This window comes from Mangifera indica, chromosome 14 (genome assembly GCF_011075055.1).
Source record: "Mangifera indica cultivar Alphonso chromosome 14, CATAS_Mindica_2.1, whole genome shotgun sequence".
NCBI lineage: Eukaryota > Viridiplantae > Streptophyta > Magnoliopsida > Sapindales > Anacardiaceae > Mangifera > Mangifera indica.
The window spans coordinates 1,782,868-1,810,038 of NC_058150.1; the positions used below are offsets into that span (position 1 = coordinate 1,782,868).

At 34.2% G+C, this 27,171-nt stretch overlaps 4 protein-coding genes and 1 long non-coding RNA gene across 5 annotated transcripts; 2 read left to right on the plus strand and 3 right to left on the minus strand.

Moving 5' to 3' along the window:
• Positions 1-1,097: 1,097 nt before the first annotated feature.
• On the plus strand, positions 1,098-4,244 carry LOC123196927. The gene is made up of 5 exons (XR_006497764.1): positions 1,098-1,346; positions 1,435-1,511; positions 3,565-3,668; positions 3,787-3,841; positions 3,932-4,244. It is a non-coding gene; the product is annotated as an uncharacterized LOC123196927 (long non-coding RNA).
• An 8,654-nt stretch (positions 4,245-12,898) lies between these two features.
• Positions 12,899-15,615, plus strand: LOC123195574. Its single transcript, XM_044609361.1, has 5 exons — positions 12,899-13,231; positions 13,320-13,396; positions 15,031-15,134; positions 15,253-15,307; positions 15,398-15,615. The coding sequence occupies exons 1-5, from the start codon at positions 13,154-13,156 to the stop codon at positions 15,513-15,515; spliced, it is 432 nt and encodes a 143-aa protein (XP_044465296.1). The 5' UTR covers positions 12,899-13,153; the 3' UTR covers positions 15,516-15,615.
• Positions 15,616-15,948: 333 nt separating this feature from the next.
• Positions 15,949-16,881, minus strand: LOC123195573 (basic leucine zipper 43-like). Its single transcript, XM_044609359.1, has one exon. The coding sequence runs from the start codon at positions 16,678-16,680 to the stop codon at positions 16,126-16,128; it is 555 nt and encodes a 184-aa protein (XP_044465294.1). The 5' UTR covers positions 16,681-16,881; the 3' UTR covers positions 15,949-16,125.
• A 1,660-nt stretch (positions 16,882-18,541) lies between these two features.
• Positions 18,542-20,547, minus strand: LOC123196303. Its single transcript, XM_044610275.1, has one exon. The coding sequence runs from the start codon at positions 20,400-20,402 to the stop codon at positions 18,855-18,857; it is 1,548 nt and encodes a 515-aa protein (XP_044466210.1). The 5' UTR covers positions 20,403-20,547; the 3' UTR covers positions 18,542-18,854.
• A 256-nt stretch (positions 20,548-20,803) lies between these two features.
• LOC123196302 (WD repeat and HMG-box DNA-binding protein 1) lies at positions 20,804-26,444 on the minus strand. The gene is made up of 12 exons (XM_044610274.1): positions 26,088-26,444; positions 24,432-25,546; positions 24,052-24,228; positions 23,820-23,933; positions 23,159-23,263; positions 22,728-22,862; positions 22,586-22,641; positions 22,360-22,462; positions 22,164-22,280; positions 21,814-21,940; positions 21,543-21,673; positions 20,804-21,448 (listed from the first exon to the last, which is right to left on the minus strand). The coding sequence occupies exons 1-12, from the start codon at positions 26,365-26,367 to the stop codon at positions 21,047-21,049; spliced, it is 2,862 nt and encodes a 953-aa protein (XP_044466209.1). The 5' UTR covers positions 26,368-26,444; the 3' UTR covers positions 20,804-21,046.
• Positions 26,445-27,171: the final 727 nt, after the last annotated feature.

Below are 27,171 nucleotides of genomic sequence, written 5' to 3' on the forward strand. Positions count from 1 at the left end.
GCCATGGAGGCAAGAGGGACCAAAGAATCATGGAGGTAAAAGAATCATAGGCCTAATTTCTACTCAATGGAGTAAAAGGATCAGAGCCTCTAGATCAGTATTTTTTTTAATCTTATTTTTTTTATTAAAAAATATTTTATGAAGAATGGGAGCAATTGGGGTATTTATAATTTTAGGGTGTAAAGTGAAAAGAGTTAAAAAAATAAAGTCTTTTTGATATTTACCCCCACCAACTGTATAGACAAAGGTTAAATAACAGCATCGGAGTAATATGAAATGTAACTGATGACAGAATATTAAATGAGTCCATCCCCTAAGCTTTAACCATTATTTTGAATTTATTCTCGTAAAAGTTTACATTGGTAATTATTTAGATAAAATGATGAGATATATTATTTGACGGACATCAATATAATTTTGATATAATAATTCAAAATAATAATAATTTATTATTTAATTTTAGAGAGATTACAAAAATGGTGTCGGATAATAACTTACGTTTCTGATTTATAACTTTTGGATGAGATCGCATCTTCTCTTAACACAGAGGTTAGTTTAACATCTGTCTGCTAATTACTTAACATCTTCATAAATGTCCTATAAGAGAGTCTAGGTGAGGAGAAGTTTAGGCAACATAACTGAGGAGAAACTCCATTGGAGATATGTCTTTTACTCTTCGATTCGTTAATCAATCTGCCACATAAATACCTTCCCGATTTAGAAGGTTGAAAAAATATGTAAACCAGAAGGCACATTTATTATTGTAGCATTTCTTCTGGCTGTGGTATGAAGACCGATCACTGTAAGCAACCCCGATATGCCGAAAGAAATTATTTATCTCTGATTCTCCATGCCTCTAAGCATTATAAAATGTTTACTTCTTAATAACAGAATAAAGGGCAAAGTTCAATTAAACAGTGTTTAGAAGAAAATATATGGAAACACTGTAAAATTCTCCCGACTACTGGTACATTTAATGGAAGTTATTCATTTTGTGGTAATTCAAGCAATACTCAAATCCCATTAGTCTACACAAATTGGGTATTTTATATATATATATATATATATATATATATATATATATATACACCCGCAAAACTACTGCATATCTCACTGACTGAAGCAGCTATAAAATCGGAAAGTGAGTTATTTGATTTGGAGTTTATCAGAAGACGGATCTTTTACATACAAAAAACATGCCATCTGAAATAGTTTGAGAAGAAAATATATAGAGAGATTTTCTTGCTGGGCAGCTTCTGAAACAGAAAATGGCGGCTGCGCCGTCGTCCTCGCCGTCCTCCGATTTTCGAAACTCAGCAACGCACCCTATCTAACCTGAGCGCGAGGTCCTCTCTATATAATGCATATATGTTGGCTGTAGCTATTATTGTGTGTTTAGTGTTGTGAATGTTTGATGGTTTTTCTGCATGTTAGGTTGATGATGTTGCAACTAACAATGGTGTCTTTGATGTATTCGAGAAAAGGCCTGACTCAACTCCCCAGCATTTTCAGTAAGTTTTTTTCTTCTCCTTAAAGAAAATTTTGTGTCTGATTTATATTTTTGTTCCTGCCGCATAATAATTGTGTGTAATGCTTCTCTGATTCTTTCAAGAATTTCATTAGAAAAATAAAAAATGGAATTCAAAGAGTGGATCTTTAGTTGCTAGTTGTTCACCGTTGGACTGTAAGGAATTTAAAGTTCTTTTTTTTTTTTTGGGTTCGTGATACCGGCCTGCTTGAGATTAATTCCTGTGTATGAGATCAAGGAAAGAATAAATTTTATACCACTTATTGCTGCCAGGATAGAAGGTGCCAAGTTGGTTTCCGAGAGCCTATGTAGCACAGAAACAGAAATTGGAAAATGTGAAAACGTAAAAATGAAAACGTGGAAATGTATTTTTTAAAAAATACACAAAACAAAAATGTGAAAAAACTTATAAATATAAAAAATATAAAGGTTTTTTTATAAATACTGAATTTTTATAACAAAAATATATAAATTCGTATAATATAAAAATAAATAGTAAAAAAATTAAAAGAAAAAATACTATAAAATGGAATCACACAACTTATTGTAAATTATTTTTGAGTAAACACATATAGATAATTAAGAAAAAAACAATAATACATATCAATTTATATAACATGTCAAGGAGAAGGTAAGTAATACATCGAAAAGTTGAGAGAAAATGAATTCAATATGAGATTTAAAGACAATTCAGACTTGAAAATATAAAAGATGTGTGTTAATTGATTTCATAATTTTTCTTTTAAAAGAAACGCGTTTCAAAATTTTTCAAAAATTTTAAAACGATCCAAAATGTTTTATACAAGTTTCAGGGAGTTTCGAAAATGGAAATATTTTTGAAACATGGAAACACACTCCATTGTGAGTTTCCATGTTACTCTAGAGCTGTAAAATGAAATTACAAAAACTTGTTGCTTATCAGCACATCAAGATGCGGCAATTGAACGTACAGAATTGTTACACTTATGTCAATGCTGAAAATGGAATCGCATAGACATGCGCACATCAACAGGGTTAATGACAAAACTTCTAACTAAGTTTGGGAACCCTTAAATTCGAATTATGTCAATGGTTAAGTAAACAGTAAGCTGTTTTTTCATCTTTGTGTGAATATTGAAAGGAAATGATCTTTTATAGTCAAGAGTTTAAAATTTTCAAGGTATATTCTTTTCTTTTTTTTCGAAAGGAAAAGATTTAGTCTGTACTTTTCCCTTATTTTGTTTTCTTAAATACCAATAAATGAGGCATTAGATAATCACTTAAAGGAATGGAAATCTGGTTTTTCTATCCATTATGTGTTTTCTTCCATTTTCCATTTCCTAATGTTGTTTCAGTTGGTGGTCATTAATTTATTTTTACCAATATATTACTACGTGTGCTTGCTCTATTTCATTTTCTTATTTTAATTCTTCTGGTTATATTTTGTTTGAGCAAATATAACTCCTCTGCCACATAAAGTATTTCAACCGTCCATGAATATCTTTTTGTTTTAATGGATGTATGGTGGGGAAGATATTAGTGCTCTGCTTCATTGTTTCAAAACTATATTTTTGTTTTGAATCTTGATAGACTCTCTTGGGCATGTGTTTACTTCTCTGTTAGACAACAGTTCTTGGTATATTCTCTTGCTTGCACTTGCACAAGTCCATACCTTTATGGTGGACATTCATTACCTGATGTGCTGGTGTACATGTAACGTACATACAGCTCAGGCATGTATGCATATGTTCACAACCTTGAGTAAGTGAACCCTGTTAATGTACATCCTAAATTGTTTTGACAATATTTCTGTGACACTCTTACCAATGATACATCAAAAGCAAAGTTTTTAGGTTTAATCAAGTCTATTTTCAACCAGAGTTAATCGCTTTCTGGGGTTCTCAATTTCTATCTTATCACATGATGACCTCCTGAATTGTTCACATGTATAGCTCTGGAGTAACTTGTAGATTGCAGTCACATAGTGACTCTGTTAATACCTTAATATATTGACTTACACTAGTTGATAGATCTATCTTATTTTTCACTCTTGTTAGGGTTCTCAATAGCATAGACTATATTGAGAAGTACCAAAAATATGAAGCTGACTACAATCGTCGTCTTATGGCAAAATACTTCTCAAAGAAGAATCTATATGGGGGTAAATGGTTATCACTCTCAGTTTTTTCTTGCTCTGTACATTCTAATACACCCTACTTTCTGATTATCTGTTGAATCAGTTACCAAAACTTTTGTTCTGGATTTCTTTGTTCTTCCAGGAAACATATTTGAGGAAACTATGACAATAAATGGTGGGACAATAAAATCAAGCAGGTATGACAGAATTCATGCGGGCAATTACAAGGCCTTCGATCTGTCTCACTGTATCATGGGCTAAGCTGTGTTTTTATCAACTTTGTCTAGGTGGCCTCGCACCCGATCATTCACAAACCCAGTTCAGGCTTTTGAAGATCAAAGTAGCTGTGCTTCATCGTCAACAACAGAAACTATGAATCTTGCTATCAACATTCGCAAATTGAAAGGTACATATAAGAATTGTGTGCTCTATATATATATATCGGATAACTAAACTTTATGTGCTTCCTTTGCTGATTCTAATTAAGCTGTCAAACATTTGTAAGGTACAAGCAAATGAATCCGGCACTAAATTTGTCAATATATGTTAAGAATAATAAAAAATGTATGGCCAGATTGTCTAAGCCAACTTTAGACTTGATTCTTCCTGTCTTAGATAAGTTCGATATTATCATGTAGTTAGTGATATCAGCTGGAAGGGATTTGCCTCCAGCCATGAAACACCATCTAAATATTTTTCTTGGCAATGAATTAATTTGCTAATAAACTATTATTTTTACACTCATATCAAAGAATGATGTATTTGTATATACTATAAATATTATTCTTAGACCTAACCATATTAGTATTTTTATTTTTAACCGCAATCCTAAAACAACTTAACATCGGTAAAAGACAAATGTTGATGTGCTTATAATCTCATTTATGAGAATGAATTATGTTAACATCATTCAACAAATAAACAAAAATTCACCACTAACATTGTAAATCAATTCTTAAAAGAATTTTAAAATCTAAATTTTTATTGATAATTTGATTAATCCATGATTGAATAAAAATTACAAAAATTCATGTTCTTTTAATAGTATTTCTCTCTTAACTAGATTATAACTAAATGAATCTTAATTAATAATCTAAATATGAAATAATCTTAATTAAAAATAACATCTGAACCTGAATGATGGCTAATTTTTTTTATTTTTCTTTTGTGTTCTCATGCAGTAGTTACAGATATTTTTAACTTTTTAATAACTATCTCTTCTTGTATACATAGGATTAGATAATAACTTGATTTAAGTCTGATTTGCAACGACCAAGCTAGATTTCTTTGTGACCCAGATGCCATAAATCATCATGTAAACGTTTTAATTAGTCTAATTAAAAAAATTAATTAGAGAATGTTAGCCCTTTGGCACCCCAAGCTCTGGCAAAAGAGGCCTCTGGCCTATAGAGAAAAAGGTCAAATCACAATATACACATCGTCAGCTCTCACTCTATGGCAGTTCTTATAGAGCTTCTAAAGATTCACGTTACCTTCAGTTTTTAAATAATCTCAATTCTCAAAGCCCATACCCTCTAAAAGTTGTGACTACAGAGGAAGTGATCAAGTGATCTTCTTGAACAAACTAAACACGAGGTTGATCAAATTAACCAACACAAGATAGTGGCTTGTTTCTAGTACTGTTACTGTTATCTTTGAGGGGTTCGACCACACATTAATATTCTTAATAAAATATAATTAAACTTTTAGATATGGTTATACATAGATTATACAGATTATCATGCCGATAAAGGAGACGACAAATAGTGTCCGTGTGAAGCATTTGAGCCACAGTGGGAGCGGAATAGTGATGGCTACAAAAATCGCAGTCACCGCAAACAGCACACCAAATCGCTCGAGCACCGGAGCCATCATGGGAAATTTTGTGTTGATGAATTTGGCAACGAAGACAAAAGTGAAGAAGCATATGATTGAAAGACACAAAATGAAAAAGAGGTGGAAGCTTGCTCTGCAGAGACTGAAGAGCTATTTCAACGGCTCTTGGCAAACAAAAGCCAATCATTATCATCGCCCAGTCTAGATTATGCTGGTTGCCAATTAGCAGCTGAGCTGCGGCCGGCTGAGGGAAGTTCTTGTCTACGTTATGGTGGACAGCAATAGGAGGCGCTGCTACAACTAATGCAGCAGCTCTCCCTAATAGTTGGAAGATTCTTGTGAATACTAAGAGACAGAACGCTTTGAAACGATTCACCGCGTTATGTACTCTCTGATTCAAACGAAAGAATTACTTGTGCTTTAAGTGACAAAGCAATGGTTATACTTGACTCTGATAATTACCTTCCAAGCATTCTCCATACACGATCATCAATTTATATGCCACCTGCGAAGATCCACAGAGAATGCACAACCATAAATTATCAATAATAAAAACTGGCTATATAACATATCATGCTGCACACGAGAAGAAGCATAAGCAATGAATAGACATTGTCAATGTAGCAGCAGATACACATTTAGAAGGTACAGGATTGTAACATTCCCTGAAACTATATTCCAAAGGAACAAGATCATTACGGTCCTAAAACCACAAATCTAATACAGAAATGTCCAGGAAATTTGTCAGAGCTACATACGCAATTTTATAAGACCAACTATGTTTGATTAAGTGAGCAATGAAACACCAGAAACATTCACAACCATCATTCATAATGATACTACTAAGAAATAGAACAAATGTAAACTAAGAATAATTGCAAGTGAAACCAAGTTTGTGAAGCGCATAATATAGACAGGCACCTACAAATGTTTTTTAACATGAACTACTACAACTTGCTTACACATTCAGTAAAAAAGTGTGCAACCTTCAAAGACGGCAAATAAGTAACCAACAAAACTATAACTACTCAACTCATAATTTCCACATGAAGAGGTTGCTAGATGTGAAATTACAAGAGATATTAGGTACAAACTATATTAAAAGAGAAGATATATGATAAGAACCTGGATTTTTTTTTCCGGTGAAACAGTAGCTGCTGCTTTTTCCTATGGCCGCCTCTGCAACTTCAGTTGTTTTCCAATCTCCCTTCTCAGGTTTGTTTCAGCACAACACATCCATTCTCCTTCATCAACAAAATTTGTAACAGAAAGTTTCGCAATAAAACCACTACTACAGCACATCAAACTCAACTACTCAATTCCAATCGTTTAAAGTTCAAGTAATGAAACAACAGAAAAAATGGAGAAAGAACTGTATAAGCAGAATAACCAAAAGAAGCAGCTATTTCATTCAACAGATGCAAAGTTGAACTCACTATAAATTCATTACAATATTATCAATGGAAAACTGGAAAATTGCTAATAAAGCAGGCACTAAAAGCTGACTATATTGAGAGCCGAGTACCCTCCAAACATAATACTTAATACAATAATTTTTTCTAGAAAATTCTCTCTACGCCGCAATGCTCTCCCACTCCCTTTTTAATCCTCATTACCAACTCCATCTCCCTCCCCAACCTTAGGCAGCCATGTGTCATCATTTGAGCTGCTGACATGAACATCCCAGGACCACTTTCTCTTATTGCTGGATCTGGATTTCTTCTTCTTTTTCTCCTTTGGGCTTGCATGAATAGACTTTTGCAATCAGGACTCTATCAACATACCTCCTCAATGCTGCCATCTTTAGTCATGGTGTTGAGCAAAAGCATAGTTTCATCAAGAGTGTTCTCGAGATCATCAACATATAGTGTCTCTGACATGGAACAAGACAACCATAATGGGAAAAAAATAAATGAAAACTAAATTGTTCACAAAAAATTAGATGATAATGATTAATGGATAGTTAGGTCAATCAAGCCAAAGTGACAATATTTTTCAACAGAACAATAATTTATCATTAGATAAAGATAATAACACATAAAAATTAAAAACTCGTCAATATAAGTTAGCTTTCAGCAATTTCCAAACAAAACTGTGCTAGGAATCTGACTCTAGTAATAAACATTTAAAATAAAAAATCTGAGATTTAAATTTAAGCCAACAAAATTCATTCACAAAAATATTCATATCAAAAGCTGCAACTTTTAATTATCAAGTTTAGCAATCAACCTAAAAGCATCAACCTTTGGACTGAGTAAACCAGGAGGGTACATCTGAGCCAAGCTGGTCAGTGATGGCGCGTGAGCCGCGACCGCCTCACTCGTTCTCCACGGCCATTTGAAGAGCCGACCATAGGGACAAAATCAAAGATATGCCTTCCAAGCAATATACTGATATTTACCTTCCAAGCAAACGGTGAACGATCCACCGCGAGAGAATCGGAAGGCGTGGGCTAGGGTACCGGGGAAAGAAATTATAGATTGACATTGGAATCGGACTCGCCTTGTGTGTTAAATTCGTGGAAGGCGTTCCCGTATACAGTTGCCATGCCGTTTCGAATAGATTGTTTTGCTGAGAATCCATAGAATAAAGACAAATAAATGGTGTGATTTTAATTTTCAGGATAAAATTAGGGTTAGGTTTTTCTTGAAAGGAGTAAAGGAAGAAGAGAGAACAAAGACAGAATTAATTGAATGATACCTGACTGAGACGAATTGTCTTAAAACAAATAAAAAAAGTTTTTTTTTTTTTAAATATTAAATACTTTTAGTATTAATTTAATATTAAGCGATCTCATTAACAAATGGACATTTAAATTTTTTAAAATTAGCTTTGATCGAGAACGAGTCTTATAAACCTTTTAAGTAACACATAGTCAGCCGTCACTCTACGGCAATTCTAGTGGAGCTTCCAAAGATTCAGGTCACCTTCAATTTATAAATGATCTCAATTCTTAAAACCCATACCCTCTGAAAGTTGTGACTATTATGCATGTGGATTAATGGATAACTTGAATAAATGATAAAGCATAAACTTTTAGATATGATTAGTTATATAAATAACAATAAAATTATTATAATATATAAATAAATTAAAATTTCATAAACACGATAAAAACTATCATCCTGAATAGAATCATACTGTTACATCGTAGTACTATTTTATAATGAGCATTCAGATTATACTGGTGAGAAAGGAGACGGCGAATAGGGCCCATGGGAAGCATTTGAGCCACAGTGGCAGTGGAATTGTGATGGCGAGAAAAATTGCAGTCACCGCAAACAACACACCAACTCGCTCAAGCACCGGAGCCATTGTGGGAAATTTTGTGTTGACGAATTTGCCAACGAAGAGAAAAGTAAAGGAGCATATGATTGAAAGACTAAGAAAATGGAAAGCGAGTGGCAGCTTAGTCTGCAGAGACTGTAGAGCAATATCAACTGCTGTCGGCAAGCAAAAGCCGATCATTATCATGGCCCAGTCTAGGTTTTTATGTTGCTGGCCAACCGGCTGAGCTGGATCTGGTTGACGGCAGTTCTGGTCCATCTGGACTGCAATAGGTTGAGGTAAATCTTGAAATATTTTTGTGAATACAACGAAACAAAAGGCTTTGAAACGGCGTAAAGCTTCCATTTGATGACTCGATCGGAAGAATACGGCGAAGTAGTGGCTATACATAAAAAGAGCAAAGGAAGGTATTTATAAAACAAAAATCGCTGAAAACAGGACGCTATCCAGAAATGGTGAGGAATATACCATTTCCCGCTGCACCCATTCTAAAATATATTAAAAATAATCAAAGGAAAAAACCATTTTTGCCCTTTTAAATTTTAAAAACTACAATTTTTTCAACCTTATACTCCAATAATGCAGTGCCACCTCATTTAAAACTTTAATGCCGTGTCACCTCATATTGAAAAAGTGACTTTCTATTTTAAATCCTTAATTTTTCTTCACCTCTCCGTGGTTGCATTTGAATAGACATCTCCACACCACCACCCCCCCCCCCCCCCCCCCCCCCCCAAAAGCCCAAAACACTTTTTATTTAACAATTAACTTGAATAAATTTTGTGTTCAATTTGAATTCATCATACTAAAATTAAAGATAATTCATATATAGTTTTAATTAAAAATTATTTAATTCGGATTTAACTCAAATTTATAATTCAAATCAAAGTTTTTTTGTTTGTTTCTTTGTACAAGTTGTTCAAAGGTCTGTGAAATCCCAAATTTTCATTCACCAATTTTTAGAAATACAAACACCCACCCTTAACCAAGGATTATTTTAGACCCTGCATAAGGGTAGATCCAAATTAAATCAATTCGATCTTGAAAATTAAGTCAATTCAGTTTAAAGGACAAACAAAGACAAACATTGATTCAAATTTGATTAGAGGTTATTTAACGTCCATCATAAATCCACTCCCACCGAAAACACCTTTTATTTAACATTTAACTTGAATAAATATTGTGTTCAATTTGAATTCTTCATACTATAATTAAAGATAATTCATACATGGTTTTAATTAAAAATTATTTAATTCTAACTTAATTCAAATTTATAATTTAAATCAATTATTTGAATTCATAATTCATTAGTAAAATAATATTATTTTATTTAAATAATAAAAAAACCACTGAATCAAGCTATAAATTTGAATCGAATCAAATGACAGATTCAAATCACCAATTTTAATTATAAATTCAAATCGAACCAAACTAAACATATTTTAATTCAAGTTTGATTCGATTTAAAAAATAAATCAAATATTTTAGTTAAAATTCGAATTAAATAAATTTAAACCAGATTGACTTAATTTTCAAGATCAAATTGACTCAATTTGGAGCTAACCTTATGCAAAGTCTAAAATAATCCTTCGTTATGTGTAAGTATTTAAATTTTTGAAAGTCAGAGAGTGAGAATTGAGATTATACTATATTTTCGGCCATTGAAGAACTTTTACAAAGTAACGCGGAAACAAGTCGCCAAAACCAAAACCAAAAACGATCGTAAGAAAATCTTCCAGCTTTAACCTTGTGTAAATGGTATAATCACAAAACGCTGCCAACAGCTGCAAAGAGGGTTGTGTTTATTAAAGTCAATTCTATTTCAATATCTTCTCAAATGTTTATTGATAATAAATTATTATTTTTACATTTATATAAGAAAATGATATGTTTATATATATTACAAATATCATTTTTAGACTAAACTCTATTAGAACTTTTATTCTTAACCAAAATCTTAAAAACATGTGGTAAGCTAATAAAAGACAAACATTTATGGGAAGGAATTATGTTAACATCATTCAACAAATAAACAAAAGTTCAATACTAATATTGCAAGTCAATTCTTAAAAGAATTTTAAAATCTAAATTTTTGTCGATAATTTAATTAATTAATGATTCAATTAAAATTACAAAAATTCATGTTCTTTAAGTAGTCTTTCTCTCTTAACTAGATTGCAACAAAATGAATCTTAATTAATAATCTAAATATGAAATCATCTTAATTGAAAATAACACCAAAACTTGAATGAAGGCCAATTTTTCCTACTTTTCTTTTGTATTCTCAGGCAGTAGTTACAGATTTTTTTTACTTTTTAATAACCATCTTTCATTATATAGATAGGATTGGATAATCACTTGATTTAAGTCTGATTTGTGGAGACCAAGCTAGATTTCTTTATGACCCAGATGCCATAAATCATCATGTAAATGTAAGCCCTTTTGGCACCCCAAGTTCTTGCAAAAGAGGCCTATGGTCAATAAGAGAAAAAGGTTAAATCACAATATACACATCGTCGGCTCTCACTCTATGACAGTTCTTATGGAGCTTCTGAAGATTCAGGTTATCTTCAATTTTTAAATAATCTCAATTCTTAATATCCATACCCTCTGAAAATTTTGGCTATAGAGCAAGTGATCTTCTTAAAGTTTTCTCTTCCTCCAACGCCATCTCCAAGCGTGAAAGCTCTTCGTCTTCCACACCTCCTTCAACGTCGATCGGACGTCCAAATAGGTGGAGAGAGACCGTCAGAAGGAGAGAAAGTTTTGGGAGAGAGAAGCCTTTGGCAATGGTGTCGGATATCTGGAAACTAAACCCTAGGGGGAAACTATCATTTTTTAAAACTTAGATTGGAGAAAAACTTTTAGTTTTTAAAGTTTAGGAGAGCAAAAAGAGATAAAATTTTAAAGAGTTAGAGTTCCATTAATTTTAACTGTTCATGGGTAAGTATTTGAGATTTTCAAAGTTAAAGGAGAAAAATTTGAGAAAACAGTATACTTTAGATGGAAAATAGTCATTTGACTAAATTTAAATTAAATGAATTCAAATCGAATTGAATTGACTCGATTTAGACCAACCCTTATGCAGGGTCCAAAATAATCCTTACTTCAAGTCTTATGCAGGTTCTAGTGGACGATTCCCAATTGCCCCTTGGATGCGTATATTTTTAAAATATATTTTTTTATGTAAAAATTTAAATATTTTATAATTATATTATATTTACAAATTCAACTAATTTAATTATATTAATATTTAATTTAAATTTTAATTAAAATTTATAAGAATGTTGACAATTAAGAATAATTATAATTATATGTACCTATGGAAGCAATAAGTTTAAGTCAAAATAAGTTCATATTTTATTTATATCTTCTCTCGGCCAACAAACTATCGTAAAACGTATACTTATGACATTTGTGAATTTATCAGAGAAGTTTTTAAAACATTATAAGGAGAAACTCGACTGCATAACAAAAATTTTGTCCTATTATTTAATTCAATAAAATTATGTATACCTATTTTAAGTATGTAAATATATATATATTTATATATATTATCATATGATTGAGTGATTTTAAATTAAAGATAAAATAACACTCAATTATGTAATGACATGTATGAATATATCTATATTTATATACCCAAAATAAATATACATAATATTGCTCTATTTGAGTTCATAGATCTATTGGAGATTTGTCCTTTATTCATGGATTGGTTAATCAATCTCCCACATAAATACCTTCCCGATTTAGAAGGTTGAGAAAATATATAAAATCAGAAGACAAATATATTATTGTAGCATTTCTTCTGGCGATGCTATGAAGATTGATCAGAATAAACGTCCCCAATATGCCAAAAGAAAATTAATTGTCTCTGATTTTCCATGCCTCTAAGGCTCTAAGCATTATAAAATGCTCATCATACGTACTTATAAATTGCAGAATGACGGGCAAAGTTCACTTGACGAGTGTTCAGGAGAAAATGGTTAAAAACATGGTAAAATTCTTCCGACTACTGGTACTGGTACATTTAATGGAAGTTATTCATTTTGTGGTAAATCAAGCAATACTCAAATCCCGTTAGTCCACACAAATTGGGTATTTTATATATATATATATATACGGATATGCCAAAATGATTAAAAAATTGGGTTTAGGTCTTGGGGATACACAATTGTTTGTTGGAACTGTGTTGGACTTGCAACGACCCAAAACTACTGTATATATCATTGACTGAAGCAGCTACAAATTGGAAAGTGAGTTATTTCATTTAGAGTTTATCAGAAGACGGATCTTTACACATAAAGAACCTGCCATCTGAAGAGAATTGAGAAGAAAATATATAGAAAGATTTTTGTGCAGGGCAGCTTCTGAAACCGAAAATGGCGGCTGCGCCATCATCATCGCCGTCCTCGGATTCTCGGAACTCAGCTACTCATCCTATCCAACCTGAGCGCGAGGTCTATCTATGTACAGCATATATGTTGGCTGTAGCTAGTATTGTGTGTTTAGTGTTGTGATTATTTTGATGGTTTTTCTGAATGTTAGGTTGGTGAAGTTGCAACTAACAGTGGTGTCTTTGATGTATTCGAGAAAAGGCCTGACTCACCTCCCCAACATTTTCAGTAAGTTTTTTCTTTTTCTTTTTTTTTTTCCCCCATAAACGAAATTTTGTATCTGATTTATATTTTTTTCTGCTGCATAATAATCGTGCGTAATGTTTCTCTGATTTTTTCCAGTATTTAATTAGAAAAAAAATTTGGATTTACTGAATGGATATTTAGTTGCTAATTGTTTATCGATGGACTGTAAGGAATTTAAAGCTTTCTTTTTTAGGGTTATGATATGAACCTGCTTGAAATTAATTCTTGTGAATGAGATTAAGGAAAGAATAAATTCTATACTACATGTTGCCGCCGGGAAAGACCGTTCCAAGTTGGTTTCCAAAAGCTGTAAAATGAAATTACGAATATTTGTTGCTTATCAGCACAAAAATTCAAGATGCGGCAATTGAATGTACTGAATTGTTACGCATATGTCATTGCTGAAAATGGAATCGCATAGACATGCCCATGTCAACAGGGGTAATGACAGAACTAGTAACCATGTTTGGGGCCTTTGAATTTGAAGTATGCCAATGGTTAAGTAGACAATAAGATGTTTTATCATCATTGTGTGAATGTTGGAATTTAAGGATATTTTATGGTCAAGGGTTTGAAAATTTTAAGATATATTCTTTTTTCTGAAACCAAAAGATTTAGTTTGTACTTGTCGCTTATTTGTCTTCCTAAATACCAAGAAATGAGGCATTAGATCATCACTTCAATGAATGGAAATCTGGTATATATATCCATTATGTGTTTTCTTCCATTTTCCATTTCCTAATGTTGTTTCAGTTAACGGTCATCAATTTATTTTTACCAATATGTTACTGCCTGCGCATGGTTGATTTTTATTTTCTTACTTTAGTTCTTCTGGTAATATTTTGTTTGAGAAAATACAACTCCTCTGCCACATAAAGTAGTTTGATCCTCTATAAATTACTCTTTGTTTTAATGGATTTATAGTGGGGAAGAGGTTAGTGCTCTGCTCTATTGTTTCAAACTATAGTTTTGTTTTCAATCTTGATGTACTCTCTTGGGCGTGTGTGTGCTTCTATGTTAGACAATAGTTCTTGCTAAATTCTCTTGCTCACACTTGCACAATTCCATTCCTTTATGGTGGACATTCATTACCTTATGTGCTGGTGTGCATGTAATATTCATACAGCTCAAGTACATATGCATATATTCACATCCTTGACTAAGTGAACCCTGTTGATGTACATCCTAAATTGTTTCGACAATATTTCTGTGAAACTCTTGCCAATGATGTATCAATCTTTAAATTGAAAAGAACAAGTAGGATAAATTTGATATAATCAACTATTAGTCCTGATTTCTGTCAATGATGCATCATTCTTGAATTGTTTCTCAAAAAATTCTTCACATTTTTGGTTTGATATACGTATTGTGGATTACCCGACCATTTACATCAAAAGCAAAGTTTTTAGGTTTAATCAAGTCCATTGTGAACCAAAGCTAATCACTTTCTGGGGTTCTCAATTTCTATCTTATCACATGATGACCTCCTTAATTGTTGTTCGCATGTATAGCTCTGGAGTAACTTGTAGATTGCAATCACATAGTGACTTTGTTAACATCTTTATACACTAACTTATACTAAACTATAGATCTATCTTATATTTCACTCTTGTTAGGGTTCTCAATAGCATAGACTATATCGAGAAGTACCAAAAATATGAAGCTGACTACAATCGTCGTCTTATGGCAAAATACTTCTCGAAGAAGAATCTATATGGGGGTAAATGATTATCACTCTCAGTTTTTTCTTGCTCTGTACATTCTAATACACCTTACTTTCTGATTATCTGTTGAATCAGTTACCAAAACTTTTGTTCTGGATTTCTTTGTTCTTCCAGGAAGTATATTTGAGGAAACTATGACAATAAATGGTGAGACAATAAAGTCAAGCAGGTATGACAGAATTCATGCAGGCATTTACAAAGTGTTGGATCTGTCTCTCTGTATCATGGGCTAAGCTGTGTTTTCATCAACTTTGTCTAGGTGGCCTTGCACTCGTTCATTTGCAGACCCAGTGCAGGCTTTTGAAGATCAGAGTAGCTGTGCTTCATCGTCAATAGCAGAAAATATGAATAATGTCCCAAATGGAAGGCATGGCTGACAATCAATATGTTGCTTTCTTTCAAGGTTATTGTACGTAAACTGATGTGGATGATGTAGACCAGCATGTTCTGAGTAGAAACTAAGCAGAACTTTCATCCTCTCTCATCTGTCTTTATCTCTACATATATATTTTTTTCTCATTGGTTGCGGCAGAGGGGCAGATGGCTCTAATATTGCCTCTAGTTATGAGAAATGGCAACTGAAGATGCATCTATGCAAATAAGCTTAAGAAAATTGGTTTCATTAATAAGTGATAAAAAATGGTGAATGATGCAAGATGTTGGAAATAACTTGTTAAACAGAGAATTTTTTGTTGGGACAGACCATTTGGAGCAACCAGTTTTATGTTGAAGATTATTTTCTGTTGTGCTTGGTCCTTTTCTATATCAAATTATGAACCTCTCTTTTACCTTAGAGAAGCATTTCATAGGTTGTCAGGAAAGAAAGAGAATTTATAGTTCTTCATGATCAAACAAATATGAGGAGTAGAGTTTATTTGAATTATGGCTAATGATAAGTGCCTTTACTGTAACCTTAATGAATACTTACATGAACAACACAATTCAAAGCGGAGTTTATATTCATTCTATAGTTTAGTGATGAATGGATTAACTTGAATCCTCAGCTATGAGGCTATTCATATTTGCAGTGGGGGCAATGGCTTCTTTGTGACCTTGGAGAGGGGTCATGAGATGGGAGAGAAGTATTTGAAGAGAAGCAACTTTCTCCTTGAGCTGTAAATTCTCTTGAAGGATCAGGTTGTTATTCTCCAACAAGAGAATAATCTTTTCTGATAGTTGATGATTAACAGTTTGAACCTGGTTAACCTGAAACTGAAGCTCTTCGATGAGTTTCTTCTTGCGCATTCTTGATCTTCGAGCTGATTCCCTGTTAGATATCACTCTCTTCAGCCTCCTTTCATTGATGATGTTCACACTGTTCTCTCTTGCTTCATTGTCTAGAGTCGAGCCAATACTGACAGATGTTGATTTCGGAGAGAATACATCAAAAGGAACATGAAACTGGTCATCAGCAGAATTGGCAAAGAACTTGCTGGAGAAATCCGTGCTCACTCCCGGGTAAGCTGAAGAGAGATGAAGAAGATTCTGAACTGGGTTTTCTGCATATTGTTGCTTTAATTCATGTGGCTCCATGGCTTCCATTTTAAGATGACTTGAACTTAAAAGGCAGAGAGAAACAAAAAATGCAGAACTTAAATCATGTAACTAGTTTTACATTAGACACTAATTATATTGAACAACAATATCAAGATTAATAATAATTATTTCTATATATAACAAATGATAGAGGATCAAGCAATCATGGTTACTAAAATAATCACTGGATGAAAAATTATGGCTACAACTTTAGTTATTCTAAAATCCCATGACAAAGCATCCTACCTAGCAACAATTTTAGCAAAATTTATTAGAGAAAGAATTTAATTTCAGCATTTTTTTAAAACAAAAATGGTATGACTTGAATAGTCAGGTGTGTATCTTTGATTTAAACCTATTTATAAGATGAATTTAGTAATGAATTTAATTACATTATTACTTTAATCAAATTATCTTTTGAAGTCATAGCATTCAGTCTATTGACAAAACTAGAAATGGTAAATTAGTATTAATTAAGAGTGGCGGTGACATTAACTTGCACGTATTGCTATAGAGAATGCTTTACAAAAATTGATGAAAGTCCATGAGATAGCTTATTATAGAAGAATATTTTCCCAGAATAGGCAGCAATTTTACATGTTATTAGCAACATTTTTCTTTTAGTCTTTTTGGGTTTTTAATTAGGGGATTACTCTGATATTTAATTCAGTAAATTAAGACAATAATTATGAAAAACAAAATGCAAGCATGCATCTGTACACAATCATCAGAGAAGAGAAGGAAACATGTATATTTGCGTGTGGAATATCTTACAACATTATTTAATCTATCTATTGAGTTTATTATCCTTAGCCAATACAGTGTTTGAACCTGTACTGAGCTGCAATTTGGAAACCCTTACAGACACTATGAAGTAACGCAAGAAAATGAACATTGCAGAGAGGAAGAAGATACTGAGGACAGATGACTGTTGAGAATCGAGGCAATTGGGAGATTTGCCGACAATCATGTATCTGGATTTAACGTGAACTAGCTTTGCCCAATGATTATGCTACCAGATAGAACAAAGGGGCCACCCAGAAATGCGCAATGGCAGGGCCATCTCCCAGCCGGGATTTGGTGGCAATACTTGCAGTATTTCCCATATTTAATATGGCAATAGAGCCTAATACTCTTTCAGAGTAGAACACATGTTCCCTGTTAACGAACATAAACATCAAGGGATGACTTTAGCATAAATACCTGGTTGAAACTTATCCACACATAACAGTCCTCTAAATGCCATCAGACACTGAACAAATAAAGGTTTACTCAAAGGTTAACTTCAGTGTAAGCAAAAGGAAACTAAGATGACTCACAGAGGCTGTCTTAGCCTCAAACCATCTTTGCAAAACATATAAGCATCTAGCCATGTACATTAGATTTGAGATGCACCCTGCAGCAAGCAAACTAACATAAATACAATACACTGCAAAGTTTTAGCTGGTTATCCTTCATTGATACAGACGGAGACAAGTTACTGAGAGAATAAATTGCTGAATTTTTTGCTTTTTGATAATCCAGAATTATCCCCCACACTTGCTTTGCAAACCCAAGTTCAATACCTACAGCCCCAAACAAATCCTGCTGTCACTGGTATGTGGTTAACTATGACTTTATTAGCCATGCAGGTGCCCATGAGGAGGCTCAAACCCCAGTCCTTGTGGGAGCAAATGATATAAAATGCTAAAATTAAACATATAACATATAAAAGATGATTGCAAAATAAAATTTCCAGAGATCCAATTGACAAGGACAAAAAGCCTCTTATCATACAATTCACAACCTCAGTAACAATACAAGGGCTAACGACAAGCAAAAAAGCAAACAACATATTAGAAAAGAAAAAACCCTAAAAAAAGAATCATGTCTTTAACACGGCATATATTACATTTTCCACTTGTTCCAAAAACATTTCAGTGCCTATGGAAAAAAATAAATAAAAACATAAACAATATATACATTGAAAATTATTAAATTAAGAAATCATGATTAAAATGCACTCATTGAACATTCTTATAGCAAAATACCAAAATATTCCAACTAAAAACACATTTAAATACCAAAATATTCTCACAATCTTCATGTAAATAGATTATTTTTTTTCCCAACAGCAATATCTTTAAACCACCTAGTGCTCATTAAGAAACTTCAAAATCATATGTGATCATGAGTTGCTGTCACTGGCCACGAGCAGCTCTCTGATTTCTCCACCTCTCGTACACAGGATCATCTGTGGGTAACTCATAGCGACAAACAGGACATGTATTCCTAATCCCAAGCCACGGTATAATGCAATCTCCATGATACCAATGGGTGCACGGCAATTGCTTTGCTTTCTCCCCAACACCAATATCATCCTTACATACGGCACAAACTGCATTATTACTCTCCACATCCACTTTTGTCAGAACCACCAGAGGAAGATTTGCGATAACAGCTTTTGAGGCCGGGGGTCTACCCATCCATGCACTCTCATTCTCTGCAAATTGCCCAAAAAACACATCATACTCTGCAGTATGAAAAAAGTCACCATGATCACCAAAATAAGGTGCATTACGATTATCCATTTCAGGATTTGTCTCCAAATTATTGGCATTCAATAAAACTTCCCACTCCAAATTCCCAACTCCTACGCTTTCCACACTAACAACATCCTCAGGGGCAATTATCGGTGAAATGGAAAGTGAAATTGAATTTTCATCACCATTTTCGTTATTGATCGTACTAAAAATCTCCCTCTCATCAACTCGATCATCAACCTCCTCCCATTCAAATTCCTCATTGGTTTCTCTACTATCCTCCACATGAAGTGAATCCCAACAAAGACCAATGCTTGTAACATCATCTAGATGACCTTCACTCACATATTCATCCTCTGAAAGCAAACCCAAAACCCCTAATGTAACTTGACGCTGATTCCCATCATCAGATTCCGAATCTGCACTAAACTCAATATTGCCAACACTCGAGGACCCCGCCACACCTGAAACCCTCCTCTCAACAAAGAAATCATCCTCGTTACAATCAAAGTCATTAATACCGACATTATTAAAATTATGGGAATTATTCTCATTACTCTCACGAATATTCAAAACCCCTAATGTAACTTGACGCTGATTCCCATCATCAGATTCCAAATCTGAACTAAACTCAGTAATGCGACCACACGAGGACCCAGCCACACCTGAAACCCTCCTCTCAACAAAGAAATCATCCTCGTTACAATCAAAGTCATTAATACCGACATTATTAAAATTACGAGAATTATTGTCATTACTCTCACGAATATTCATAACCCCAAACGCTAACCCTAAACCAAAATCGGCATCCAAATGTTCACTACCTATTTCACTATTTTCACCCATCACACCAAAACTCGACCCGTTTAAAGGATCCGAGACAAACCCACTACCAAAATCATCACCAACACCAATTACCTTAGACTGCTCGACGCGTTGTTGAAACAGATCCATGACGAAATTAACCTGATTCTCGCGGTGGTCGAAGAGATCTGAGGCGTTTACAATCAACGAATCGGAATCGGACACGTCATCGTGAAAGCGAACGGCTGATTGCCCGTGAGAATAGGAAGGCGCAGATAATTCGGTATCGGAAGTGTAAATATCGAATTCGGAGTGAGACCAGTGAGGTATGGAATCTAGGGTTAGGGTTTCGTCGGCTAATTCGTGCTGAAGGTGAAGGTAAGAAGAGGAGACCTGAGCCATGTGTTCTTTTTTGTTTTAGAAAACGTAGAAAACAAAAACAGATGCTGTTTCTGGGAAATTGAATTCTTAGAGCATTTTGTTCTGGTTGTCAGGTGGAAAAGATGGTGGCTGAGGCTTTGAAATGGGCCCAAATTACGAAAATGCCCTTACGTGGGAAAGTAAAGTGGTTGAGAAGATGATTGAGTGTTTTGTCACTTTTGAAAATATCGTCGTTGCTGTTGTAGTGTTTCTAAAAGTCAACACCCGCATTTCTTGACGCGTGGCTTTATACTTCTCTTTGCTTCCTTTAGAATTAAATATTAGTATGCTACAAATTTTTTATTTGAAGTTTGCTTTTCAGAAATTTATAAAATTATTAAAAGATCAACCCGTCTGCTTATTTAATTCAAATTTTCCTCAGAAAAAAAAAATGTAAGAACTCTGAATAAAATATGAAGCTTATGCTTCTTAAATACATATTTACAGATGCAGATCCCGTTCAATGGTTCTTTCTAAAGCATTGTGCACAAAATGTTTAATACCAGCAAGATGATCCCCCAAGAATGCCCGTATGAATCATTTCTACATGATCTGCTGGATGATGTGGTTTCAATTTAGCATATTCATCTCATCTGTGATCACTCTTTTTGTCACGTTGGTGAATATCACTTGACTGATGACTTGAAAAATGGATTAGATGGGCGTTGAGGTTTCGCCTGATTCGATTCTCCAGCTTTTGGCAAATTCTCCTGATTGTCCGCAGGCCTTGACAATAAATTTGCTGCTTCCTCTTTATTCCTTAAGCCCTTGATATTCTCTACCTTTGAAGTTTGGTTTTGATGTGGTAATTCATGACCAAGCTTAACTCCCTCTGTCTGTATTTCTTTCTTCGTAAATGTATGGTCAGATGATCCTGCAGATGATGGAATAATAGGTTCTGAAATTTTACTTCTTTCGGTTGAAGTTGAGGCCTTTCCAACTGTAACATCACCTCTGATGGACAATTCACCAGTTGAGTTCTTGTGGTATGTATTTGGACTCTCCTTGGCTTCATTAAGCAACCTTTCCTGTTATCGAATCGGTGGGATGTGAGAAACCACACAATAATATAAATTGAAGTAGAGAACTGCAAATTTTTGTGTTTGATTATTGAAGGGTTACCTCCAGTATGCTGTTGAACCTTTCTGCCAAATTTGGGAGTTTCAGTTTAGTAACAAGCTTTATTGCACCCTGCACGGATTTTTCCATCGATAGAAGCTTTGCAAGTTCCATAGCCCTCACAAGCTTGTCACCTAAAACAATTATCACAAGCATAGCTAGCCGCTTAGAACTTTACAACAGTTTCAGAAGTTAGATAATGTGAAGAGGGACAGGACTGGAGAATTAATTTGCATTCACATTCATGAGTTTGTTACAAATTTTAAAGACTCACCATTACAGCAAGACGCAATAAGCCTCAAGATGCATCTATCTTGAGATGCTTCTATATTGAAAGCCTCATCGTCCAGTGAACCAGTGTCAAAACCAGCTTCTGCCAGTTCTTCCATTCTTTTTAGAGTCTGTAAAGAATGAATGTACATGTAAGAATTTTATGCAAGTGAACATCATAAGAGATAAATTCAAGAAAGCTTCCCAGATGGATCAGTTTAGAGGAAAACCAACTCTCTGCAATAAAACTGACATTCTCTAAAACACAACGGGCTTGTTGAAATATAAAATTAACGAGCTCAAGAACTGATGAAATAGTAATAAAGGCTGATATATTTGGTGGGTGAGATTAACCTCTGAGAGATGAATGTTATTCAATATAAACTCATTTTCAAGGGCTTCTGCTCCCAGGTCAGAGGATGCAAGAGGAAATGAAAGATCTAGCAGAGTGAGAACTGGTTTAGGCATAACCTGTAAAGAAGACAAAAATAGTTCTTAAATGACTAGAAATCTATACACAAGAAATAATGTCATAGAAGTGCAATCGTACCTGAGGGAAAAAGTACGGATTTTTACAGACAATGCAAAACAACTTCCTTGCATTTAAGCCAACAATCCAATAGTTTTCATCTGACTTCTTCTCTTTACTAGCACTGCATAATAGAACTTTTTTATAGAAGAAAAACCAATCTATAGAAAACATATTAATATATAAAAAACAAGAAAATCCCAGTTACGAGAAAAACTCCATATTTTTTAACAGAAAATTCTCGAACCTGAATATTGGAAGCCAGCTGCCACCATATAAGCTTGTATAAACCCTCAATACACCCTGCGTATTTCACTCACCAACTCAGATCCAATGTCACGAAGCACTAGTCAGGTGGTGACAAAATAGGAGAGTAGAACAGAGGATACCTTAGAATCATAGGAACTTAACTGGCCTTCTTCACTGAACCCAAACCATGCTAGACTTGAACCAGGAGACACTGGGAGCCGTCCTTTCAAGGGCTGAGTTCCCTTGGCTACATTGAATACTCTAAACTCTAGCATCTGTCCTTTTTTCAAATGAAAATTAACAAGTTAGTGAACTACTTTCAAACAAACAGTACATCTTTTGAGCTGAAAAAATCAAGCCAATGAATTGAACTGCCATATCTGGGAGACAATTTTTCGAGCAGCAACTAGATTATTTTATACAGAGAGCTTTAAGCAGTAAAAAAGTGCACTTTTAAATTTAGTGATGTTCTGTCAGAATAATTGTTACTAAATTGTTGGAAAAGTGCGCCAGGTTAGCCTCAAACTAGTTAGCTGAGTCTTATAGCATTACAAAAGGCTGAAAAGAAGACCTGATCATTTGAAGGAAGACAATCTGAAACATGAGTGACAACCGCTAGTTGATCTTGAAAGCCTGCTGCCGTCACCACTGGCCCATCAAGGGAGAGAATATGTCTCTGCAAAGAACTGCACTTAGCAACATTGATAAACACATGCAAAAAGCTCTCAAAAACAACTTAAAAGTAAGAGATTTAAATCAAAGATTTAAAATAATAGAATTACAATAAAACACACATCTACTAGCAACAAAAGGTCACCAAAGCATATTTATGAATTGCAAACTTGTCTATCAGCATTCATACTTGTATTAATAAAATATTGCTCGCTATAATCAATTGCAAGCAACTCATTTTCACATCTCTTTTTCGCTTGTGATGATTTTAATGTTGAAGTTCACAAAAATATTTATCTCTATATAATAATTAACCACTATGATCTATCAACAGCTCTCTGTCATATATATGTAGTCTGCAGGTCCCGTAAATTTGATAAACAAAAAAGGGGAGAGCTGGGAGATGAAGGGGCAGCAGAGATTTGATAGGTAAAGAGCATAAAGTAGGCATGAACTCACGCAGTGAAGGCAGAAATTTTGAATGTACACGAGAAGGATGTACACATACATCTTAAATTATTGCCCATGTATAAAACACAAATGATGCCCATATTACAAACCTGCAAACCACCCTCAGTGAAGATGCGAAGAAAATTAAGACTTGTAATTGCAGCCACCCAACCTGTACCGAGTGCTACAGCCTTGACTTCTTCTCCTTCGAACCGCATAGACCACTATTGTTTGGAGTATACATTACAAGTTAGAATAACAATGCTCATTGCAAAAGAATGCATAGTTTGCTTAAACAAAATATGTTCAAATTAAAGACACATTAAACATCAATTAACGTACCTCACTATTATTTGCCCAGCTGCTAAACGGGCGATACATGAGAGAACTCATGTTCTTCTCACCCTTGCTAGGATTTGCAAAAACACTTCCATGTTCGTTTAATGCTGCCATTGTGAATCCAAAATAATCAGTCATTGATGGAACACGGGGACCTCTGCCAGTGTCATGAAAATCTATCTGCATTCCAGAGAGTGTAAAGTCTCAGTACATTGTACAATAAAACCTAAATTATATACTATCCTGGCTAACAAGAATGATTCCAAATTTTTAAATTAATAGGCAGATTAATTAATGAACCTATCCCAAAAGGAACAGGAGAGGAAAAAGAAAGAGAAACAAGAACTGCAATGGAAGAGAAGGATTAAGAACAGCCTGATTACCTCTATATGAGAATAGCCATCATGTTCAATTGTTGTTATAGTCCCAAGCATATTATAGCATAAGAAGGACCTCTTTCCGGGCTGTAAAGGGGTAGAACCTGGCTGAAAAGCCTCCTGCATTTTCATCCTATTAGATGTCCTTACACTTGATCCATTTCTTTTATCAGAGTATTCCTTGTGAGTTGTATAAGCCTTTTTCCTGGACTCATTCTGTGGAAACAAGAAATCATTGTTCACATCCTTATCCAGTTCTTCATCAGCTACAGACTGTTTCCATAACCGTTTCCGGCTAGGTTGTTGAGATTCACCATGGCTATCTTCCCCAAGGTCACTTAAACTTCCAGATACACTAACTTCTTGCTCCTTCTCCTCCTCCTCCTCCTCATCAAACAAAAGAAGCCCGTTACTGTTCCTTGATCGTGAATTTGGAATACCTTCTGTAGGAGATTTCATGGATGAAGGAACAACTGAATCCCACACACCATATTTCCCCGTAACATCAATAACAGCCAAAGCATCGCCAATAGGCTTCCATGCCATACAACATATTCTATCATCAAATTTTTGTCTGTCAATGTCTTGCTTCTTATCAACATCCCATATGAGAACTTGCCTATCCAAACCAGAAGTGGCCATGTATTTGCCATTAGGTGACCAAGACAAGAAACAAATGGGCTTCACATGGTCGCCTCTCAAAGAAAACAACTTTTCAGCTGTGTCTCTATCATAAATGACCACATCATTTTTCAAACCTGGGACAGCTAAGGACTCCCCATCAGGACTCCAGCAAAGCACATTCATTATAGAAAGATCAAAACCTGTGTCAGGAGCAACACATTTAAGAGTATGTAGTGTTACCCCAGATTGAAGTTCCCAGTATATTACTGTCCCAATTGAATCAATTGACGCCAAGTATTCACTGTTGGGGTCAAAAGCTAAACCAGTAACAGGTCCTTTATGCCCTTTAAGAACCCTTGCAATTGAACCATCAATTGTATTGATAAGCTTAATGCCTTCATCGTCACCGGCAGCAGCCAGCATGCTCCCAGAATTATTAAATGCAAGGACTCGAATTGGCAATGTAAATCTAGTAACATTAGTCTGAAATTCTCCTCCTGATAAACAAGTAACAATTACTAATCAACCTAATGTTATTGCATCTACTTAGGTTTGTTACTTCAATTGCTAAAACAAGCATAAATGGAATTGTCGCTGCAAGCTGATTAGATGTAGCCAAACTATTAAAACAAACCATTGTGTATATCAAAATTTAACAACCTAATTCAAAGGAGATCTGTTAATATTTTGGTAGCATTGAAATATGAAAATAATAACTCAATTTAGCGTTTTCCAGTTATCCTCTAAAAAGAATTTGAAATTAAAAACAGCACCTCTAGTGACTGGTACAAATATATGTCTTATAATGAAAACATATCCTGAATCGATAACACTCAGGACTGGCGTTTTCGGCTTTTTGTGAATGAAATTTATAAGATAGTTCTCATTTTATAAAAACATTTTTACAGAACATAACATCAAGATCACTTTCCATTATATTTTGTATTTATAAATTAAAAATCACAACCAAAAAAGCCCAACAAATTTTCAATTAAGTTAAACTATAAGTCACTAAAACAAAGAGCGTTTAAACGGTACCTGGAAACTTGTAGAGCTTAACGGAGTGATCAATAGATCCAGAAGCCAAACAAGTGGAATTGGGGCTCAGAGCTAAGGCGGTGACACCATCGCGATGGTGGCGCAGAATGTTAGGCGGATTTGAAGGGAGGAGAGAGTCGTGGATGGATATTGTAGTTTCTGCAGATGAGGCAGTGACCAAGTGTTGTCCCTGTAGGTCCCACAAGATCGAGCAGAATGAGCCATTGCCACCGGCACTGGACTTGTGCGCCTCTCGCAGCTTCACCGATCGAACTTTCATGGCTGGCGTCTAAATGTTTGATTAGAAACGGGTTTGTTAGGGTTTTGTGCAAGTTTTTGTTTCACTCCTTAACGTGTTTTCAGATCTGGTTTTTGTTTTGGCGGGAAATTTTGGACACCTTTTATAGATTTCGCGCGAGGGAAGTGCTGTGACATGTCAGGCGAACCAAAATGTGACAATAACAGTTGGTTTAATTGGGCTTTGAAAAATGAGAAACTGGCCCGTTGTCAGAGAGTAGGTCAGCCCACAATATGGGTATATTTTACCATTACTTTTGACCCATCAAGTGCTTTTATCTATTTAATTTTCGATAAAATTATGTATATTTTAAATGTTAAATTAGTTATTTAAATTATATATTATTATATAATTAAATAATTATTAATTTAAAATTTAAAATTTAAAATTAGATATACATAATATTGTCCTTTAAGGAAAAAAAGTTTTTTAGCCTCCACTATTTTTCCTTAACCCCCCATCTACAGATTTAAATGAGTATACAATTATTTAAAAAAAGAAATTCTAAAATCAAAGCAAATTTAGATCAATAAAAAATTAATAATATAGCATGTGACAAAATAATCAAATCTGACTATTGGAAATTTCTTTCGCGAAAGATTGCAATACTGCATGACTTATTTTAATTGGAATGAATTTAGATATGGTAAACAAATGAATACATAATTGCATTCTTGATTTCTCTGCTGACTTATTTTCTCATCAGACAAAATCTTCTACCTAAATTGGATTGTCCTTTGTATTTAAATCAATCAACAACCGGACTTATAATTTATATATCAAATA

Bases quoted from the DNA above. Each gene is read 5' to 3' on its own strand.
- LOC123195574 (XM_044609361.1), top strand. From the start codon at position 13,154: ATGGCGGCTGCGCCATCATCATCGCCGTCCTCGGATTCTCGGAACTCA. The intron at 13,397-15,030 runs GTAAGTTTTTTC...CACTCTTGTTAG, and splicing joins TCACCTCCCCAACATTTTCA to GGTTCTCAATAGCATAGACT. The intron at 15,308-15,397 runs GTATGACAGAAT...AACTTTGTCTAG, and splicing joins GAGACAATAAAGTCAAGCAG to GTGGCCTTGCACTCGTTCAT.
- LOC123195573 (XM_044609359.1), bottom strand. From the start codon at position 16,680: ATGGAAGCCATGGAGCCACATGAATTAAAGCAACAATATGCAGAAAAC.
- LOC123196303 (XM_044610275.1), bottom strand. From the start codon at position 20,402: ATGGCTCAGGTCTCCTCTTCTTACCTTCACCTTCAGCACGAATTAGCC.
- LOC123196302 (XM_044610274.1), bottom strand. From the start codon at position 26,367: ATGAAAGTTCGATCGGTGAAGCTGCGAGAGGCGCACAAGTCCAGTGCC. The intron at 22,642-22,727 runs GTATCCTCTGTT...TGAAATACGCAG, and splicing joins TAAGTTCCTATGATTCTAAG to GGTGTATTGAGGGTTTATAC. The intron at 22,463-22,585 runs GTTCGAGAATTT...TCTATTATGCAG, and splicing joins AGCTGGCTTCCAATATTCAG to TGCTAGTAAAGAGAAGAAGT.